This window comes from Stegostoma tigrinum, chromosome 23, assembly GCF_030684315.1.
Source record: "Stegostoma tigrinum isolate sSteTig4 chromosome 23, sSteTig4.hap1, whole genome shotgun sequence".
Classification (NCBI taxonomy): domain Eukaryota; kingdom Metazoa; phylum Chordata; class Chondrichthyes; order Orectolobiformes; family Stegostomatidae; genus Stegostoma; species Stegostoma tigrinum.
The window spans coordinates 17,274,650-17,297,648 of record NC_081376.1 but is presented as its reverse complement, the minus strand read 5'-3'; the positions used below and the strand labels follow the sequence as shown (position 1 = coordinate 17,297,648).

At 40.7% G+C, this 22,999-nt stretch overlaps 1 protein-coding gene across 3 annotated transcripts in view; it reads left to right on the top strand.

Annotated features, from left to right (window-relative positions):
* The window catches only part of LOC125462175 (dual specificity mitogen-activated protein kinase kinase 3-like), a 133,537-nt gene that overhangs the window by 51,515 nt on the left and 59,023 nt on the right, over nt 1–22,999 (top strand). For 2 of the 3 annotated variants that reach the window (XM_048551829.2, XM_048551830.2), the window contains exons 2-3: nt 12,332–12,401; nt 16,207–16,255. In XM_048551829.2, coding sequence (XP_048407786.1) covers nt 12,332–12,401; nt 16,207–16,255 — 119 coding nt within the window. Of the gene's footprint in view, nt 1–11,855; nt 12,197–12,331; nt 12,402–16,206; nt 16,256–22,999 lie in introns of all 3 variants that reach the window. The other variant, XM_059653931.1, reaches the window with a different exon arrangement.

Here is a 22,999-nt window from a genome sequence, read left to right as displayed (position 1 = left end):
AAAGATGTTTCCTTTTAGGTTTTAAAAGATTTTGCAAACTAATATTTCCTTTTTAAAGCAATGTTGGCATCTGTAAAGAGATGTCAATTTACTCTTGTCCAGACTGAAACATAAGATACCTTGAGTTGAATGAGAGCGGCGAAAGGGGAAATACACTTCCTTCAATCTGAAGAAGTGACTGAGTTGAGTGGTCTGAAAACTGCATAGCAGAAGAGCAGGAAACTGTTAGATAATACACATCATCTAAGTCATAATGAAAAGTCATTTGAAGAAGAAAAGATGAATGCAGCTAGCTAAAGCAGTTGAAAGGCATGGGAAATACCCAGATGAAGATAACTGCCTAGAAAATGGGGGAATTTGGAGGTAAAAGAGCAAAATCCCACAAAGGCAGGACATGTGGTGTGTATAAAGCCCAGAATGATGAGCTCCTCAGCCTTGAGGGGAAAGAGACTAAATAGGTAGGGGTTTTTGACAACTTGTTGCTTTGTTATTCAAGTCCCAATTTGTTATTTCTACATATTTCTGTTATTATTTCTGTATGCCAAAAGAAACTTTAAGTTCATTGAGGAAATAGTTTTGACTAAAAACACTGCAAAAATTAACTAAAATTTAGGAACCAAATGACACAAGACTAGGACTAAAAGTAAAATTTCTTCTGTATGTGAGTGAAATGAAACTGAATTTTAAGGCTTGGAGATGAGTTATAAGTAAAATCCTGAGTCTGAAAGCACAGTTCCAGACTATAGATGCTTCAGCAAAGGTGGATGTCTTTGGCTTATTTCCATGCTAGAGCAATGCAGAACTACTGCTCAAGTAAAAACAAAGTATTGTGGATATTGGAGATTTGAAACAAAAAGAGAAAATGCTGGAAAAATTCAGCAGGTCTGGCAGCATTTGTGGAAAGAGAAACAGTTAATCTTTTTTGAGTCAAATATGACCTCTTTGAAACAGAACAGAGCGGGGAAAATGTCAACAGCGTAAAAAAAAAAATCGGAGGTAGGAGGAGCGGGAGGCAAAAGGAGTGCTGATCATAATCGACGTGCTATATGGATGTTGCGTAGTTGTTCATGATAGGTGTGAAATAATAGAAAATAGTTCAGCTTTGCCATGCAAACAAAACACGAAGTTTAGTCAAAATGGAGGACAGCTAATGATCTAAAGCTATTGAGCTCCATCTTTAGTTCTGAAGGCTGTAAAGCCCCTAATCAGGAAATACTTTCCTTCCAGCTAACGTTGGAACACTACACCCAGGGCTAGGTCAGAAATATTAGCATGAGAGCAAAATGGTGTATTGAAATGGCAAGCAACTGGAAAGTCAGGGTGATTTTTAACTGACAGAGTAAAGGTGTTCCGCAAATATTCACCTAGTCTGTGTTTGGCCTTGCCAGTTTCGAGGAGACCACAAATATGTTAGACTAGATTGAAATAAGTCTGAGTAAATTACTACTTCACCTGGAAGGTGTTTTTGGGACTTTGACCACCTCATTCTTTACTGTCCAAAGTGCACGTGTTACATCTTGCATAGCTGTATGGGTTGGCCCCAAGGGGAGAGAATGGTCCCTCCCTAATACTGATAATAAGGGATTTGAGGGGATGATGTTTTTAGTTGTGGCATCCTGATTGAAGTGGCAGAAATGACAGAAAATGACAAAGAAAGACATGTCAGAGTCACCCTTGTATTACTGCTTTGTTCTTCCCAGCCTAGCATCTTCCTCTTGAGAAGTGGGTGCCAATTTAGATTTCAGAAACTTTCTGCATCAGACGAGTTAGGGGAAAAGTGAAGTCAATATGACATTATCAATATTGCTGTTCTTTCACTGTCACTGGATCAACATCCAGGAACTCTCCCAAACAGCATTGTGGGTGTACCTACAGTAAATAGATGATAATGAGAGAGCTGCCTCTTCACTATCTTCTCAATTACAGCTGAGCAGCAAATGCTGGCCTCGCCAATGACCCCCAAGTCCCATGAAAGAATTTAAAAAATTCTTGTGCCTTTCCTGTTGCTTGTTTTGATCGAGTGTTATTTAGTTTATTTGTATATGAGACATTAGGAGAGGAAGACAAAAGGTGTGGATAGATGGAAAATCGCTCTTGTTGTTTTATGTTGTAACGTCAGAGATATTTAGGAAATTGATACTTCCAGGAAAATCATAAATACATTCAAAATATACAAGTTTACCACTTTCACTTTGGTTGTGAGCACAACAGTTTGTCCTTCTTGTGGTTGAGAATTGTTTTATTAAATGTCAGAAGTTCTGTAGTCAGAAGTAAACGTTTTGAGAGAGAGGAATATTTGGTTCTGATAGTGAAGTTCTACTGTCAATGCTCTGATGTTTGTAAAACTGCTATGTTCTGATTTAAGTTTATTTTATTCAAACATTAATTCTTTATTTTTCCTTGTGCCCTCATTGCACAAGTTTTTGGTGTTGGCGAAAATGAGGAATTGCTTTGTGGTGATGCTAAACTTGGGAGTACAAATCTATTGCCAAGGCATAGGCTGACTGAGAATTGTTGCTTGAGACAATCCTGCATATGAATAGTTCTGGGTTGGGCCTGAATTTACTGCGCGTGGAATCTAGTGTCATGTTTAATTCATATAAACTTATGTTGAATGTGAGGGCTTGCTGCTTCCTATCTTTTTCACTTTTAATAATGCAGTTGGTTTGTGGGGCCTGGAGTATGTGAATTAAACTGCCTTCTTACATTGGGGTCTAATTTCAACTTTGTATAACGGGGACTAAGTGACATAAAGACCATGCTATCTTGTTTCTTTCATTTTTGCTTTTAAACCAAATAAACAGCGAAGAAGTGGCTGCAGTGCTAAAAATCTTGTTTACAGATGCGTACTGCATATTGCTCACAATGTTCCTTTCCCCTGGAACAATGTGAGTGCAAAAGCAGAGTGGAATTAGATAATGGGAACTGCAGATGCTGGAGAATTGGAGATAAGGTGTTGAGCTGGATGAACACCGCAAGCCACACAGCATCTTAAGAGCAGGCAAGCTGACGTTTCGGGCCTAGACTCTCCTTCAGAAATGGGAGAAGGCAAGGGGGTTCCCAAATAAAAAGGGAGAAAGGGGGAGGTGGATCGAAGATGGATACAGGAGAAGGTAGGTGGAGAGGAGACACAGGTCAAAGAGGAGGGGGGGATGGACCCAGTAAAGAGGTGAGTGTAGGTGGGCAGGTAGGGAAGGGATAGGTCAGTCCAGGGAAGGAAGACAGGTCAAGGAGGGAGGATGAGATTAGTAGGTAGGAAATGGGGGTGTGGCTTGAGGTGGGAGGAGGAGACAGGTGAGAGGAGGAATAGGTTAGGGAGGTGGGGACAATTAGGGCTGGTTTTGGGATGCAGTAGGGGGAGGAGAGATTTTGAAGCTTGTGAAGTCCACTTTGATACCAAAGGGCTGCAGGGTTCCCAAGTGGAATATGAATTGCTGTTCCTGCAACCTTCGGGTGGCATAACCAAGCGGAGGCTTGGGGACCGCATTGTAGATCACCTACGCTTGGTTCGCACTAAACAACTGCGTCTCCCAGTGTGGCATCACTGTGGCACTGCAGGAGGCCCAGGATGGACATGTCATCTGAGGAAGGTCGGGGGGGGGGGGGGTGGGGTGGGTAGTTGAAATGGTTCACAACTGGGAGATGCAGTTGTTTAGTGCGAACCGAGCGTAGGTGATCCGCAATGCGGTCCCCAAGCCTCCGCTTGGTTATGCCACCCGAAGGTTGCAGGAGCAGCAATTCATATTCCACTTGGGAACCCTGCAGCCCACTGGTAACAATATGGACTTCACCAAGCTTCAAAATCTCCCCTCCCTCACCACATCCCAAAACAGCCCAGCTCATCCCTGCCTCCCTAACCTGTTCCTCCTCTCACCCATCCCCTCCTACCTACTAACCTCATCCCGTCCCCTTGACCTGTCCATCCTCCCTACCTCCCCACCTACACTCTCTCCTTTTACTGGCTCCAGCCCTGCCTCTTTGACCTGTCTGTCTCCTCTCCACCTATCTTCCCCGTTATCCATCTTTGATCCGCCTCCCCCTCTCTCCCCTATTTAGTTCAGAACCCCCTTCCCCCTCCCCCATTTCTGAAGAAGGGTCTAGGCCTGAAACGTCAGCTTTCCTGCTCCTAAGATGCTGCATGGTCTGCTGTGTTCACCCAGCTCTACACCTTGTTGTCGTGGAATCAATGGGTTCTGGAACAGGGGAAAACTGCTTGAAAACCAAAATTTTGATTGGCTCCTGACCAGGTGATCATGGGTTATGTGGGAAGACAGAAGCATTCAGTTTGCAAGGAGAAAATCTTTCTCGCATTCTCCCGCGCTCTCCATAGTCTTAAGTCATCTTTCTTTGCAAGTTCCCAATAGACAGAGGAACAAAATGACTTCACCAGAGTTAAAGATGAAATTCTCAGTCAGTGAATGAAAGAGCACATCGGTGTGCTGACACCCTTAGTCTGGATGTTTTTGTTGGTCGGACACTTGTTATTCCAGCTAAGCTGAGAGTTGCACCTTCTGACCTGTAGAATCTCCATTGTCACGCACTCCCAGGAAATTGCCTTGCAAACTGAAGATTCCTCTGAACAACACCTCTATGGCTGAAGCCCTTCAGTCTCTGTGTAAACAGCAGAATTCAAAGGGTTTGAATGCAATTAAGTAAAATAATAATAACTGAGGAAGTGTTAGACTATTGAATACACACTAACTCCTGAGCAACTATTCAACGGACTCCATCCTTCACTCAGAACTCTGCCAAATACACCACCTTACACCCCTCAAATTTGCAACCCATCACCTGACAGCACCTTTCTCTATTCCTCCAACACTCAATCCAATATACATTCCCACCCTAGGAGCACCCATCTTTAGCATAAATATGCCAAAAGCCAGCTCTTTGTGTCAACAGCAAAGAGGTAAAAAAGGAATTGGAAGAAATCGAAAGAGAACCACTCGACTGGTGTTATTGAGCTGTTACTCTGATTTTTTTTTTCCCTCTCCATCCACAATATTCCACTCTAATGTCATGTTTTGTCTTATCACGCATATGTCTGTTTATGAAGGGAGGAATTTAAAAAGGGGAAACTAAATTAGAGAGAGATAATGGGAACTGCAGATGCTGGAGAATCCAAGATAACAAAGTGTGTAGCTGGATGAACACATCAGGCCAAGCAGCATCTCAGGTGAAGGGTCTAGGCCTGAAACATCCACTTTTGTGCTCCTGAGATGCTGCTTGGCCTGCTGTGTTCATCTAGCTACACACTTTGTTAGCTAAATTAGAGATTTACGTTTGTAATCTCATACTTCCTATTTGCCATCAGTTAAAGAAAATTTGTAGCAAACAATTATTTTCTTAAGTAGGGAAATCTCAAGTTTTCTTTTAACCTGAGTTCCTTAGTCTGGTAGAAACCAGGAGCAGGAGGAGGGCTTTGAAGATATTTTCCTCATCTCAATCCTAAATTTGGAACCCTAAAACTGTGTCCCTGGTTCTAGACTTTTCGACTCAGGAAAATGTGCTCCTAAATCCTTTCAGCCTGTTTAGAATTTTGTGTTTCAATCAGATCCTCACTTATCCTACTAAACGGTAGTGATGACTGACAGGCCCAGTCAAACCAATTGCTCCTGTACAATGTTCCTGCTGCCCCAGTATTAGCCTAGTGAACCTCCACAACATTCCCACTATGGCAAATATATCTGCAAGTAGGGAGAAATGCACATAATACCTGGGTGTGGTCACAGCAAGGACCCTGTATAACTGCTGTAAGGCCTCCCTATTTTTGAACTCTCATTGTGTTGCAATGAAGGTCAGTATACCATTCGCCTTCCTAATTGGTCGCTGTAGCTGATCCTGTAACTGACTGATTAGCAAGGACACTTGGATCTCTTTTTACATCTATATTTTCCAATATATCACCATTTAAATATAACTCTTTCATTTCTATTTTTCAGTCCAAAGTGTATAACTTGTTGCTACAATGTACTTCTGTTAGAGTCAAAAAAGCCGCAAATGCTAGTATCCAAGGTAGACAAGAGGTTGGAAGCACGCAGCAAGCCTGGCAGTATCTGGAGGAAAAGAAAAGTCAATGTTTCAGGTATTATTGTTCTTCAGGACTGGATGTGGGGGTAGGGGCAGCTGTAGATAGAGAGTGGTGGTAGTGGAATGGTGGTGATAGGTGAACGCTGGTATCAGGAATGACCTGGTTGGTCGATGGGAGGGATGAATCTGGCTAGTGGCTGGAAGGGAGGGTCAGAAAGTGGAACAGAAGAGAGGAGGTGGGGCTGCAAGGGGAGCTGGGGGGTAGGTGGCAATGTTATTTGAAATTGGAGAACTCAGTGTGAGTCCTCCACACTGTAGGGTGCCCAGGCAGAAAATAAGGTGGTGTTTTCCAAATTTTGTGTTCTTGAGTCTCAGCGACACTGGAGGAGGCCAAGGAGGGACATGTTAGAGAGGGTGGGGTGTGAGAAGTTGAAATGGGTGGTGACTGGGAGGTTAGATTGGCCATTACGAACCAGGTGAAGATGCTTGGGAACATTGTCTGCCACGTGTTTACCCATTCTCACTCAACTAGTCTAAATCACTTTTTGAAGTCTCCTTACAGCTTCCTTATGACTTGCAATCCCAGTGAATTTTGTTTTGTCGACAGACTTGGAAATGGTGCATTTTGTTCCCACATCCAGGTAATTCACATATATTTTGAATAGTTAGGGCCCGAGAACTGATTCTTCCTAACCCTACTCGTCGCTGTCGGCCCCTCAGGAAAAAGACCCATTCAATGCCACTGCATTTCCTGTTAGTCCAACTAATTTTTGATGTATATCGTAACTTTCATATGTTTTAACCTGTCCCACCATCCTCTTATGATAGTCTTTATCAAAATCTTTCCCAAATACACTACAACCACTGGTTCTCTCTTATCTATTTACTGGTTCCATTCTCTCAAATCTCTTCTTTTCTTTTTGCCCTATTTGTTTGTGGGATATGGGCATTGCTCGTTGGCTAACATTTCTTGCCCATCCCTAGTTGCTCTTGAGAAGGTGGTGGTGAGCATAGTATTTGTACTTAATAAAGATACTGGAGAGTCTAGGTACTCCAAGTAATAAGACATTGAAATCAATTCGTATGGAGTTACAGTTAAAGTTGATTGAACATGAAAAATGAAGATGCCAGAGATAGCAGAAAAAAGGCAAGGTGAGAGCAGAGGGGAAAAAAGTCAGGCCATTGGAATTGAAAAGAATGGAAATGGAAAAGAGAAATCTTGCACTAGAAGTTAGAGAGAGAGAGCACAGGAGAGAGAAAATAATTTAAAACATTAAATTATGCAGTCAGAAAAAGACACCTAAGAAGGTTCTGGAGAAAATTCCACTAATAATCTAAAACCCACAAAAGATGTATTAAGTATTCTGTAGGCTCAACTGTAGTAATGTGTAGTGTTTAGTTTACACTCCAAGTAATGAGCTTGAGTGAAGATTTAATTTCAAAAGTCAAAAGTGGCATTTCTTCAAAAACTTCCCATCCACCTGTTTCAGCCCCCAACCAATCACATTTTTACATATAGGCTAGGCCAGCATTTCTTACACATCTACAGTGCCCTGGAGAAAATATTGGTAAGGTGCTTACATGATCTGCTGCAGTCCTTTATGAACGGGAATTCTCGTTTTGACTCAGTGAGAGTGAAGAATTGGTAATATTGCAAGTGAGGATGGTTTTTAGCTTGGTGGGGAATTTACAGATAATGGCATTCCCATGTTTGGCTGCCCTTATCTTAGGAGGTACCAATTCAAATGGAGCTGTCGATGGAGGGCAAGGTAAGTTGCTGCAGCAAATCTTCCAGATGGTGCACACTGTTTCCACTGTGTGACCTCTGGGCTCTGTTTCTCCACCCTTACCCTCTCTGCAATCCATATGTCATAGGTACCCACCATGAGGTTAAGACATTATAGGAATTTTGCCAGTGACAGTGAGTGAACAGTGATATATTTCAGATTCAGGATGCTGAGCAATTTGGAGCAGAACCTGTAGGTGACATTTGTTCCATGTTCACTGTCTTGGGCTGTTGCGTGACTAGTCTCTGGGATAGCGCTTCAAATTTAGATACAAGTCCGTGGATATTAATGACAAAGACTATGCAGTGTCAGTTGTGTGCAATGTGCCCTTGTTGCTTTTCGCGCCTAGGTTGATGGTGGGTGGTCCATTTTTGTTCCTTTCAGGTTTATCTTTTCTCTAGCCAATTGATGAAATTGAGTGATTTGCTAGGTCTTTGTGAAGAACATTTGAGGAGTTAATCGTCAAGCAGTGCTTCTGGAGTCATACCTAGACCAGACCAGACCAGATAAAAGTTTCCTCCCTTGAAGAACATTTAATAAACTTGATTTATGGTTGGATTGTTTGTTAATGGAAGTGCAATAATTTCATGATCATTTGTTAATGAGACCAGTGATATATTTATCACTTAAATTCCTTCAGTTGCCATGGTGAAACGTGAACTCCCATCTTTCTAAGAGCATTAGTCTGGGCCTCTGGATTACAAGTCTGGTAATGTTACCAATATATATGTGTGTGTCTGTCTGTCTGTCTCCTAATTGAGGCGCTTTGGAGCATTAATTGGACCTGATCGCCCTTGATGTTGATCTCAACATTGGTAAAATGTTCCAATCCCCAGTGCACCCTTCATCTCATGACTGTAAAATTGGTTTAATAACTAATTGCATTTTTGAAACAAGCAGGCCTCCTTTATTTTTGAATTTACATATGTACAGTTCTGTGTATTCGTGTATCTCCAAAACTGATAACTGAGTATGATAGGATATCATAATTGTAATGCTGTTTGTGTAGGTATCAACATTTTTTTTGCTATCATTTTATCTGAAAGATGATCACAAATTTCCTGTCAGGTGCCAGTGACCAAAATATGACTCATTGGGATGGGATTAAGAAGCAATGTCAGGCCAGATAATAAGCACTGAGTAATGCTGTACTTTCTGTAGAGAGTGTGGGGAAGAATGCATTTTACTTTTTATGTAATCATAATTGTCGTAACTATGCAACAACTAAGAGGAAAATGTTGTGTTCGAATGCTGGAAACTTTACTGCCCATTATACAGTTGTTACAGGAGCAAAAGAAAAGCCTTAGGCTGTTCAGCACCTCAAGCCTGATCCAGCATTGTTTGCTCATAAACTAGTCCATATTTTATCATTTTTGCCTAGCATGTCATAACCATTAATACCCTTGTCAAACATAATTTCAGAGTGAAGATTGATCAGTTGACCCCAAGTTTTGGCTTTTGGAGAAGATGTTTCCAGATTTCCATGACTTTTTTTTTTGGATTGTAGAGTTGAGTCCTGACCTTGCCTTGAATAGGTTGGGCCCCTTGTTTTCTTCACTTTGACCATTGGAAATAGTCTGTATCTGTGTCAACTCCTTTAATTATCTTTTAATCATCTCAACCAGATAATAACCTGGGTATCAGATGGAGATTGGCATGAGCACAATGGGCAAACAACCATATGAAGGAATTATCCAATTGAAATATAGCCTCTAAAATAATCTCCAGGAACTGTCAAAATAGAAGTTACTTTGACCCTTCTCCAAACCTTTTCAGCCACTGAGGCACTGGTCAGAGCTTGATAGTGTACTGTTCACTTGCTTGGAGGAAAGCAGGTCCAAGAGGCCAACATAATCTAGGATGACAAAAAATTTCACTCTGTTTTCCACCATTATGATGTTTGCAATGTGGTCTGTCTGCCATATGCACTGCAGCAACATGCCATGATTTTAGTTCCACCTCCTAAACGTGTGACAATTTTTCTGCTGGAAAGAACAACTAGGGCATTTGGTCTGTGAAAGCACCATCTTCTGGAAATTCCATTCAAGATATATAACAACCCCCAAGGAAATATGTTACCATGCCATCATCGTCACTGTACTAAAATCCTGGAACTCCCTTGCCCACCAGGATTGTAAGAGTGCCTTTAGAGCAGATCATCCCTCAATCTCCAATATTCCAGGAAATTACAGGTCTAGACTACCCAGTCTGTCTTAATCATTTAATACTCCTAGCCCTAAAACTATTCTATCAAGTGTAACAAGAAGATTGGTTAATATTTGCTTACTTTTGCAGATCTAATGCGTGTACTTTCTACTTCTCTTATGATTTTTCATTTTGCATTCATCTTATTTATCCACTGATGAGGTGGCGTGGTGGCTCATTGTCTAGTACTGTTACCTCACAATAGCAGAGACCTGCGTTTGAGGCAACAGCCTCTGGCAACAGCATGGAATTTGGAAGTTCTCCCTGTGTCTGCATGGACTTCTGCCAGGCGCTCCAGATTTCTCTCTCAGCCCAAAGATGTACGGGTTAGATTGATAGACAGTGCTAAATTGTCTGCTGTGTCTTGGGATGTGCATGCTAGGTGGATTGGACAAAGTAATTTGTGTTATGGGGATGGGGTGGGTGGGATGGTCTTTGGAGGGCTGGTGCAGACACAGTGGGCCAATCAGTTTCTTTCCATGCTGTAGGGATTCTGTGATTAAGTTTTCCATAATAGTGAAATAGCCTCAGAATGAGATTTAAAAACATCTTAACTAGAACTTGCCTTATATGGATACACAAAGGAAGTATTGCAAAAACATTAAACTGCATGTATTACCCAGATATTCTTACTAGTCAATTAACCACTTTTGGTAATACTTGCCTTTCCTGCACTTTGCTGTTTTTAATCTTTGTGTTATTTTTTTTAAAAAGTAGAGACATTGATTTTATAGTTATTTTTGTAGTGTTTTTCTATTTTGTTGCCTTCCTCAGTTGTAACTTCAATCCCTACAGCTACATCTTTGCAGGCCCTTATTTGGAACATGCAACTAAGGCAAGTAAAGGCATGTCACTGTATTTAGATAATAAATAAAAGCAAGAAAAAGTATAAGCAGACAGGAAGTAGATCAGTGTTTGGGAGACAAACAACTGGATATTTCTGATATTACGAGAAATAAGTTACTGTACTTGCACTGTTCTGTTTTTAAGTGATTATTTACTTTTTCTTTTCGTTCCCCATGCTACATACAGTTTTGTAAAGATAAAGAAGAGCAGTTCATTTCTGTCTGGTGTCCAAGCCATTGTTTATCCCTCAACCAATATTGCTTTGAAAAGAAAATGATCCAATCATGATTGATGTTTTTGGGAATTTATAATGTTCAGATTCTCTGCCAAGTTTCTTCCCTATATAAAGTGTTTTGGGGCATTTTGAGGTCATGAAAAACGGTATAGAAATGTTAGTTTTCATCTTTCTGGAGGAATTGGCAGACTGGGAAAAATCCCTGTTAATGCAGTTGCCTTTTTCTTTATTGAGACTGAGCCAAAGTGAAGGGGGTTAATTGACCTGAATAGCCCAGTTCCGAATTGAACGGTAATTTTTCTACAGCAAAACATTAGTTATTAGCCATAAATGCATTTTACTGTTGTAGATCAGAGTAACAGACGCGACTGTTTAATATTTTGATTATGTGGTGAAATTTTACAATTAATGTGAAACTATTTGGTGCTGTGTTAATTTGGGGGACTGTATATATTGTTGGCTGCAAATTTTTCCTGACTATTCAGTGTTTGTATTGTGCTAGGAAAGTTGTGTTATAGAGTAATTTTCATTTGGTTATATAAAATCACAGGAAGGTAGAGCTTAAGTGCTTTTTAAAAAGTGAGTAGATAATTTCACTGAAGTGACTTTGAGTTAAGAGGATGGGGCTGCTCACGTAGTGACAATGGTACATATTTTTTTTTTTGCCATACCAAAAAACATGACTAGTTTGTTTTGATCAAACCCACTTTTCTCTAGTTCTGGTAATAGATTTTGTTTCTATTCCTTTTCAGAGATTAGAATATGGAAATCTCCAATCAGTGACGCCTCATTAAATGGTCACAATTTTCTTTCACGTCTCTTCTGAAGGGCATGGTTACACGGGCCAACAGCACCCAGATTTTTGGAGGTGTTAATCTTCTTAGGTTTACAAGTGCTGAGAGTCTATTGTGGTGTTTGACTGTATTTGACTAGCCAAGCTCACGCTGTGAAGCAAGCAGCAAAAACTGGCGTTGGAGATATTGGAAGATAACTAGCATATTTATAATCAAAGCATTGAAAGATATGCGCATGTTGTGAAACAGGGCAGGTGAGATGTCAAAGACTGCAGGAACACCAAGGGACACAAAGAAGGGTAATTTGGATCATAATCAAAGTTGTTAATGCATTTATGATATAAGAAGCAAAAGTAATTTGCAAGTGCAAGCAAAATTCACGTGGAAGCTAGCACTCATTTGATCTCTAACATTTTGTTTTGTTTGTTTTACAGGAAAAGTGAAGAAAAAACCTAACTTAAAGATCTCTGAGGATGTCTTCAATCAGCCAATTACCAGCCCAACGTAAGGAAATCTTTTCGTAAAAAGGAACCACATTTTTGCACTTGTGTGCATGTATATTTAAAGAGAGCCATTGGAAGGAACTTTTTGGCATTGGAGAGAAAGTTACTGCTCACCAGAGAACTAGGCCATGCTGGTTAGAAGTTGTAGTTGAGTTGGTGTTGAGTTTATAGGTGTGTGAGAAGTCCACAGGCACTGTTGGGACGGCCAGTTGAGAAAAAGATCAGCAAGGGCTTCTATTTCTACTTGGTCTCTTGTGATCCTTTCTTAACAGAGTCTGTGTGGATATAATAACATGATTGCATTTGTGAGACACCTGCTAGTATTGGTCCAAGAATAATGGACACAGTGTCCCTGAAAGCTGCCACCCAGGTGGATAGAGTTGTTGAGAAGGCATATGGTGTGTTAGCTTTCATTAGTAGAGGGAATGAGTTCAAGAGCCGTGAACTTGCGCTCCAGCTATACAAAAGCCTGGTTCAGCCACATCTGGAGTGTTGTGCCTAGGTCTGGTCGCCGCATTACATGAAAGATGTGGAAGCATTGGAAAAGGTTCAGAGGAGATTTACCAGGATGTTCCCTGGGATGGAGAGAAGGTCTTGTGAGGGAAAAGTTGAGACAGCCAGGGCTTTTCTCTTTAGAACGATGAAGGATGAGAGGTGATTTGATAGAGGTGTACAGAATGATCAGAGGTATAGATAGAGTAGACAGCCAGAGACTTTTTTCTAGGGTGGAGGTAGCTATTACGAGGGGGCATTGTTTTAAAGTGAGTGAGGGTAGACGTAGGGGAGATGTCAGAGGTAGGTTCTTTACTCAGAGTGGTCAGGGCGTGGAGTGTATGACTGGAGAGGGCAGTGGAGTTGGCGTCATTAGTGGCATTTAAGCAGCTATTAGATAGGCATATGGATGATAGTATAAGATAGGTGTGGATGTTAGATAGACCTTCGACCTTGGGTTTAAGGTAAAAGTTCGGCAGAACATCGTGGGCCAAAGGGCCTGCACTGTTCCAAGTGCTGTATGGTGGTCAGCACCTATGCAAGAAGAGAAAGACGAGGCTAGGAATGGATGCTGATTGAATTTAAAAAGTATGAGGATAAGGATTAATCTGTTTATGCCAGGAATATTATCAATAAGATTTTGTTCATCTAGCAATTATTTACTGTTACTTTATTACTCTACATTAGAAATTTATTGCAGATTTGTTTTTGCAGAGGTTGTCATTAAAAGCTGTATTGTTTGAAAGCTGCAAAAACATTCAGTCTGAAAGAGATTAATATGTATTTTAAACCACAAGGCAGTGGTTTCTAAAGTCATGCAAACCTTAGGAATCTGAACTTTGAAGCACTTTTCACAGCTAGAATAAGTCTATGAATATATGTTTTGCTATTGAACTAGTTTAATTTTTTGCTTGATTTTTGCCCCCTCTTCTAGAGGCTCAAGTTTGTGTATAACGTCGCTAACATCAACTGCTTTCTAGCACATTGTCCTGGTGGACGTTGAGGTGTGAAGTGCAGTGGGTCAATCTTTGGCCAGGAATGCTATCGGGCCTGTGTCTGATTCTGTATTTTCTTTGCTTTGACACGTGCGCACACAAGCATTTTGCAAGATTTTTAACAAACAAGTATTGAAAGCTTTTGTCTTTTCTCTCTTCCAGGGAGAATAGAAGTTGATTTTTATTTGCCCACCATGGCTGCAGCTAAAATAAAGTAACCAAGTATAGACTAAGAATTAGAGTGCTTCAAAGATGTATGATTTAGTGTTACAGCAGCATGTACCTTTTTTTTAACCAATCCATTACAATCATAGAATCCTGACAGTGCGGAAGCAGGCCATTGGGTACTTGCCAACCCTCTGCATCCCACTCAGGCCCAACCCATCCCTGTAACTCTGCATTTCCCGTGGCTAATCACCTAACCTACACATCCTTGGACACTATGGACAATATAACATAGCCACTGCATCTAACGTGTACATCTTTGGACTGTGGGAAGAAACCCATGCGGACATGAGAATGTGCAAACTCCACACAGTCACCCAAGGGTGAAATTGGACCAAGGTCCCTGGCACTGAGGCAGCAGTGCTAACCATGGTGCCATTGCAGTGAATAGGATAGCTATATGATCGCAGTCTTTTTAGAATCAAGACTGCCTTCTGGGTGGTGGCAGCTGAATTCTGCTGTGTAGCTTCACATTATATGACTGGTTGTGGATTAATTGACCAGATTTAAATACTGTTGAATGCGTAGTTGCTCAACTTGGGAGAAATATGAATCATTTGACACCTCGGCAGAGAAAATTATCAAAACTATTTATTCCTAATTTTTTGGTCTTTTTTTTTCAACTTCTGCATAATTTTGTTTAAACTGGTCGCACAACAAATTTATTCAAAGTAGTTTAAAATAGCATGCTGATAATAGAAATCCTTTTTTACTCATCTTCCGAAGGAGTTAGTAGGAGCTCGGCCAAATGGCATCTGCATCGTTTGGTATCTTTCCCAATTTTTTTAAAAATAGTGATCTATATGTAATTAATGATGGTGACTGTAGCCACTGTTTGATTGCGAGAATGTCACAAGTCAAACCAAGTTAACTGGCCCGCAGATAATAAAATGTGAGGCTGGATGAACACAGCAGGCCAAGGCAGCATCTCGGGAGCACAGCCTGCAGCTCGTCTGTAAGCCAGCATAGTTTTCCTTTTTGAATATGTATCCTGTTTGAAAGTTGCATCTGAATCTGTTGCACCACTCCTTTTTGAGAGTTGCAATCCGGATGATGTGGCTGTGTAAAATTATTTTTTTTTCATCTGCCACTTTCTTTTGCCAGAATTGTCACATTTTCACCTATATTAGAAGACCACTCTGATGTTTAAGCAGTTTCATATCTGCCTTTGAGTGGAACTTGCTGCCCGTACCTAGAGTATTCATTTTTCCTGGAATGTTAGTACTTTTCAGATAGTATGACTTTTATTTTGGTAGTATTTTCCAGAAACTAAATAAGCCACTACTTTAAGGAAAATTTGTAGGTTCCTTGCACCATATGTGATACATTGAAACTATTCCCAGTTTAGATCCCAATGAATTTTTTTAGGCTGCCCAGATTTTGACTGGAATTCGGCTTTGAGGACATTGTATTAGGTCTTTGTTTAATAGAGACACTGTATCTATTCAAGGGTTCCAGCAGGCGCAGAGATGTGGCTCAGGGTTTTCTGACTCACTAGCATAGGTTACAGCCTAGGAAGGAACACGTCTAGTTGTGGGTAATATTATTTTCTTGGCAAAGCTGCCTACATGAATTTCTTTCTCTTAACAAAAATAGAAATTGCTGGAGAAACTCAGCAGGTCTGGCAGCATCTGTGAAAAGAGGAACAGAATTAACGTTTTGAATCCAGTGATGCTTCAGAAGAGTATCAAGCCTGCTGAGTTCCTCCAGGAATTTCTGTTTTTGTTTCAGATTTTCAGCATCTATTATTGTTTACTTTAATTCTTTTTTTTAATCTGCTTTGCAATGATTTCTGTTCCTTTTTAACTCCAATAAACCCCTCTTTAAGATATGTTTTGCTTGTGTACAGTTATATTCAGAATGTTCCTATATTTGTAAAAAATATTGATGTTTAAGAATACCTTCAGGTCCTTATCTTTATTTCTTTTCTTAAATCTTTACGGTGCTTTTCTTACATATTTTGAAATCTGCCATGCAGAAAATCTACTGTTAGTTTGTGCACCAACATGTTTAGTTGTGTTCTCACTGTTTCTGTATACTTACTCAAATTTCTCAGAAAAATGAATTATGTTCCTGTTCAAATCTATTTTCTAGGCCACCCCGAGACCTGGATTCAAAAGCTTGCATTACAATTGGAGATCAGGTATGTATGTATTTGTTATTTTATGTTTTTAGATTTTTGTTATTCAAAATGAATTCCCTTTCTGCTCTATTGTCCTGCTGAAATACAATCTTTGAGATAATTTACTAACTATATACTGATGTTAAACTGAGCAGGATTTCTTTAGGTCAGCATTCATTTGTAACTATAGGTGTATATTGTTTTGTGAAAGTTCCAAATTAATTGAGCTTTGAAATATTCTCAAGTTAAAATGTTCACTCAGTAGTACAGAACTTGAATATTGCCGGAAAAAGATACACTGTCAGAATTTATTCTCTTGTACTCATCAGGACAGATGGAAATACGCCCAATTTCAAAAGGCATAACAATTTATACTGCATGAGAAATAATGCTGATTGGTTCGTTGTTTATAAGCCCTTTGTTCCAACAACTAGCAAATTGTAGCAGAACGGACATGCTATTTGTTTGTAATGGGCAGTATATTAACTTTACCTCACTAGCTTGTGCTTACAAAACTTAGAATGTAATGTCTAACATGTAGATGTTATTCCACATTGGGCAGCACTTGCTGAACAACCCCGAGTGCCCGAATTACTACTAAAGCACCCACTTTAATATAATCAGTTATTTTTACAATGTGCAGCATTTAGGCCTGCAAGAGGCTTCATACATTCACATGCAGGGATCTGTCCTCTGCATTTATTAAAAAAAAATCTGGGCATTAAATTAAATTGTGGAGGTCAGTAGTACCTTGCTGCCATAGACAATCAGTTGACCCGTCATCAGGTCTTTTATCATGCAGTATGAGTAGTTGCTCCCTTTGACAGCTAGTGTTCTTGCATCTGTCCTAGTGAGTGCAAGACAAAAAGCTTTGACAACATGTCTCTCTATCTGGGTTGTTGCTGGAAAAAAACGCTCTGTTGACATTGATTTCTGGAATGAAGAAATACTAAAGTTACGTGTTGCTAATTTTTGGTGAAGATGTCTGCCCTCGTGAGTGCATTTTAAAGATCTCGTGACACAATTTTTGGGGAAAAAGAGCATCTAAGTTCTTAGCGTTTTAGGTAATATTTAGCTTCAACCAATATCACTAAAACATTTTTTTCCCCCCTTTACAGTTGTGCAAATTGGTTGCCATGTTGCCTGCATTATTATCGTAATTATGTTTCACAAGTACTATGTTGGCTTTAATCTAGCTTTGGATATCTTGAGGCTGCTACAGACGCAAAGGAAACCATTTTTTTTCTTGAATTAAAAATAAAAAATGTTGGAGAAACTCAGCAGGTCTGGTAGCATTTGTGGGGAGAAAGCAGAGTTAACATTTCAAGTCCAGTAACTCTTCTGAAATGTTAACTCTGCTTTCTGCTCACAGATGCTGCCAGACCTGAGTGTTTCCAACAGTTTCTCAGTTTAATTCAAATCTCAAGCATCTGCTGTTCTTTGTTTTATTTCCGTGATTTTCTCATCCTTGGTTTGCCTGCTGGTGATGCACATCCTTAGATTCTTAGATTTGTTTTTTCTTAGATTCCCTACAGTGTGGAAACAAGCCCTTTGGCCCAACAAGTTCACACTGCCCCTTTTGAAGCACCCCACCCAGACCCATCCCCCGATAACCCCCACATCTCTGAACCTACGGGCAATTTAGAATGGCCGATCCACCTAACCTGCACATCTTTGGACTGTGGGAGGAAACTGAAGCACCCGGAGGAAACCCACGCAGACATGGGGAGAATGTGCAAACTCCAAACAGACAGTTGCCCGACGCTGGATTTGAACCCGGGTCCCTGGTGCTGTGAGGCTGCAGTTTAGGAGTTTACATTTTGTATTTGTGGTAGTGATGGTGATTATCCCCAAAGAATGTTAGGCTTTGCAAGGCTCTTTGTGAAGGCTGCAAATCATTTTCTGTAATCGGTGGTTTCTGAAATATAGAGATGTGGGAGAGATGTGGCTGAGACAATATTAAAGAAGTTCGGACCCCGTCACTTCTCTTGCTGAAAGTTGATTGAATCTAAGAACTGACCGAATAAAAGAGTGCTTTCTTACGTTGTCACAAAGTAGGGAGTTCACAGCTGGTTAGAGGTAGTTATTTTATTTCCTTTGCAGCAACCATTTTTGTGAAATTCTTTTTGTTTTCAGAAATAGATCCAATAGAAGCCAGTAAAATTGTTCAAAGTTGTCACCTGAATATAAGATAAACAAGTCAAACAGTGGGTCATCTCATGGATTCACAGAAGCTTTTGCCAATGTAAAATTGCTTCCAACAGCATATTCACTTCACAAACTTTGTTTTATAAAGTTCAGTTTATATAAAACACTATGACACTTTCAGTTTTTTATTAGCTAATCCGCTCCAATTATCTTCCAATTTGAGAACGAGCAAAGCCAAAACTTAGGAAACAGAGCAAGGCAATGGGATTAGGTTTGAATTGTTGTAGCAGAATCACCATAAACTCTGGATTAGTGGCCTCTATCTGGACCATAAGATTCTGTGAATCCTTTTCTGAAGGCATTGACTCTGGTTTTACTGATTGTTGTCTGGAGAGCATTGTATTTCACTTAGCCTCAAACCTTGGTGACATGTTGAATAGATATTGGTTAGAAGCAAAAAGTCTGCCTTTTTTTCTCTCCCCCCCCCCCCCCCCCCTTTTTTTTTTACCAGGCAAATTATAGTATCCCTGTTTTCACACCTAAGATCTGGTAGCTCAGCACTCTCTGGTGATTGAACCTGGAGTATTTGTAGTCTGTCTTGCTGTGCCCTTTATGAACTGTGTGCCCCTAAGTGACACATTAATTACATTTCAGGGGTTCTGCTGAACTGTACAGTTAAACATAATATAGAATAAGGGACAGAGCAAATATCAAGGGACTGCCTAACTAATTAGATCATGTAATTGAGTGACAGCATTAATATTCCTGGAGCTTTTTCTGTCTGTAATTACATCATAGTGAAGGCATTTGGCTGACGGTGTTAGGTTATTTTAAGGAAAGACAAATTTTTAGATGTGATGACATGGAGTATTTATTTTTCTATGTATTGAGCAGTGCAAATACTTATGAGACTGTTTTATCCAGCCACTGATACTCTACTCTGGTAATGTTTATAAGACTAATTTTGTATCCAGAGTATTCAATCTGCAATAAAAATCAATATTTTTAAAAAAAACTATACTGAGAATATTGTTACAACCACTGTCGATACCAACATTATCTTAAAAGAAATTGACACTCCTAATGAATAGCTGAAAGAATCAAAGTTTAACCTTGTAACAAACTTTTATTATAGTACACAGACTATAAGAAACATTGCCTGCCAAAACAGTGGTTAGTCAATGTATAGAGAAAGAGATTACCCCCATTAACATTTAAAATGAACTGAAAAAGAATTCTCTCTGGTTGTCCTTGGCTTTTGATCTTCTTTCAAGTAGACACTTCATTCATCCGATCTAAAGGAATCCTTCATTCTCTTTATCTTTCCTACGTAACTTCTAATTTCCTAATTCCTAAATTGACTTTGACTTTCATGATGTGAATTAACGCAGAGATCCTTCCCGTTAACCACAGCTAGACAAATTGTCCAGCTTCATTTAGACACTCGTGACCGTAGCCTCTTCAATCCAAACTGAACCCCCATCGGCATTTATTTATTTCTTTCTTTATTCATTCATGGAATGCGGGTGTCTCTGGATAGGCCAGTATTTATTGGCCATCCCTAATTGTTCAGAGGACAGTTAAGAGTCAACCATATTGCTGTGGATCTGGAGTCACAGGTAGGCCAGATCAGATAAAGATGGCAGTTTCCTTCCATGAAGGACATTTGTGAACCAGGTGGGTTTTTCAGACAACTGACAACGGATTCCTGGTCATTATTAGATTCTTAATTCCAGGTATTTATTGAATTCAAATTCTGCCATCTGCCATGGCAGGATTCGAACCTGGGTCCCCAAAACGTTATTTGGGCCTCTGGATTGAAAGTCCAAAAATAATACTACTAATCACCCCCCCCCCCCCCCCCCCATCTGTTTATTTACTAAACAGTAGGGATGTATTATCTCTACCTCTGACCGTGCCCCCCTCTCAAGTTCTTGAAGACTGACCCTGCCTGTGAGATTCTATGATATTTAGAAATATTCGCATTCTGATTCCAAAATAACTAAAAGGTTTTTCCCTTCCCAAAGCCCATCTCCAGAGCAGTGTGAATCACAAAGGTCTTGTACTCGGGTAGAAATGCTAACTAGCTATGCTTTGAACCCCATCCCCATTTATAAAATCGGACATTCCTAATACCATCTTGGGACTTGGCAGCTGAAAGTTTATTCGTCATCGCATCTGCTCTGGGCACTGTTTGCAGGTGTTGCCATCTGTACCTCTTCCCCAGTAAAATAACTTGAGCTTTCACTTAATCTTTAACAAGCAAGCTACCTAGACTTGTTGACTGCTCAATTCAGAACAAGTTCCTTTGATCCCGTTGATCCTGTGCTTCTTTGAATTAAAAGACAGCACTGAAACATTGCAATTTAAATTATCTTGCATTTATTATAATATATTCAAAATTGCATCTATGTTTTCTTTCTGGAACCTTTTTACATAACTCCTGCATTCTTGACTACACCAGCATTGGACATCTTAGGTATATTTCTGAAAGCATTTATGTGTTTAAAAGGTTGGGGGCGAGGGGAAAGGAATTTTTGGTTCCTGCTTATTTTCATGATGAATATTGAAGCAAGTGGATTGTGTTAAAATTGATGTTGGTTAATTTGGGTAATTAAGCTTTTCTGTAATGACAGGTGTATATGCAGGATCTTCAAGTGGATTAAGTAGAGTAACGTGGGATGGAATCTTACGTTTTTCTGGCTAAGTCTAAGATGTGTCCAGTTTTTTTGAAGACCTAGCACGTTTTCTTGTCTTACCTTCTGAAACTTGCTTTATTACTTACCTACCCCATACAGTGGCATTTCTCCTGTCTGATCTTCCACCCCCATTTTGCCGCACACCATTCCACCACAACTCGCCAGACAACAGATATTTGTCCAACGACCAGCATCCTTTGTGTTTGCACTGCCTTTTAAAAAGGCCTCTGTGCACCCAGACAAACGCTGGCATTTTAAAGCTGGCCTGCTCCCTGACTGATAGAAAGGAAAAATGGTACTTTTTCTCTGCCAGTGACCTGGAGGTTCTGTTAGAGGGGTCGTGCAATGGTGAGGTATCCTCTTCTGGAGAAGTGACTGATGAGGCTGTGCCAGCAGATCATGCCAGTCTGTTCTGAGATTGCCATTGACTCAGTGGCATTTCCACAGTGCAGAGGATTGGCCAGCAATTTAGTAAGAAGATCACTGACCTCCTCTGATCCACCAGGGTACGAGCGACACTTTTTTTTTCTGCTACCTCATGTTTACTTTTATCTCTGCTACTGCACCCACCTCCCACCAAGGCGTATGCTCAGTCACCCACATGCAACACCTTCTCTCACTTGCTCCCATAACACTATTCTTGCAGGTTTCCCGTGCTGCCTTCTTAGTCCTTTCGTACATCATTCCACCTTTTTCTTGCATGCCCCAGCACTAACAGCTAAGCTACTGTCTGCTACCTCACTTATTTCTTGGCCTGTCCTTTTCTTCTCCTTGCAGGAGAAGTCACTCAGCTGGTCAGAGCCTGTATAGGTAGAGGGTTGCCCAATATCCAGGATCCCCTCCTTAGAGGAGGGAAGATTTAGACTGTTCCTGTGGGGATGCAGAAACATACATGTCCTGCCAAATGAATAAATAACGTTCTTCCTTCCCCTGCAACTCTCTCATTACCTCCGCTGTCACTCTCAATTGTTGGATTGCCCTTCTAATCACTGGCCGTGATGACTTCTGTCCCTTTATGCTGCAGGTTCCATTAGCCTGCCCTCAACTTCTGTATCAAAATATCCAGCTTCAGCAAACGCTGCATCTTTACTTCTTAGACAAAGATTACAGCAGCCTCAGCATCAGCAATGTTAACTCCTCCACACCCCACCAGCCCCAGATACTGGCAACTTGGTGGGAACTGTAGACGTAGAGAATGTAGATACATAATCTGGTGATGACCTCACAGTGACAATGATGTACCTGGCCGAGAAGGAAATAGTCCAGTTAGCCTGCACTTGGAAGACTTCTTTGGAGACCGATCATTTGCTCAACCTCAGGCAGAAGATGACCCAGTGATTTTGGTAATCAGGGACTTCATCCAAATGCATAGGGCAGAGTAGCAGGGGTTGACTTTCGTACAGGATGCAAAGCCCCCATTGCTCAGATGTTGTATTAAAGCACCGAATCATCTAGTGATTGGTTGCCTCTGTGGACAGATTGGCAGCTGCTGGAGAGGTCCACACATCTGCATTTCGTTGCCCAGACTTTGATCTGAAGACATGATGACAGGAAGGGGGATGACCCTTGACCCTAATCCAGGCATCTTAAAAGGAGATGAGCTGGTGTTAATTGCCTCCCAGCTGAAAGTAGAGCTACACTTGAGGCTCCTTTGCACCTTCCACCCAGGCCATTGCAGAAGTGGCCAGGTCATTTGCTCCACAATGCATGCCCTCCTCCGACCTTTGGAAGTCCAGACGGAGGAGGGTTGCAGATGCACCACACCTTTGCCTTTTCCAGATAGAACCCCAGGCTCTCAAACCTCTAGGGCCTAAAGACTCCACTTCTATGCACGCTCCCTCCGCCACAGGTGCAAAACCCGGGAATTGAGAGAAAGAGCAAGAGAAAGAGAAAGGGGGGTGGTGGGGAAACAGTTGAG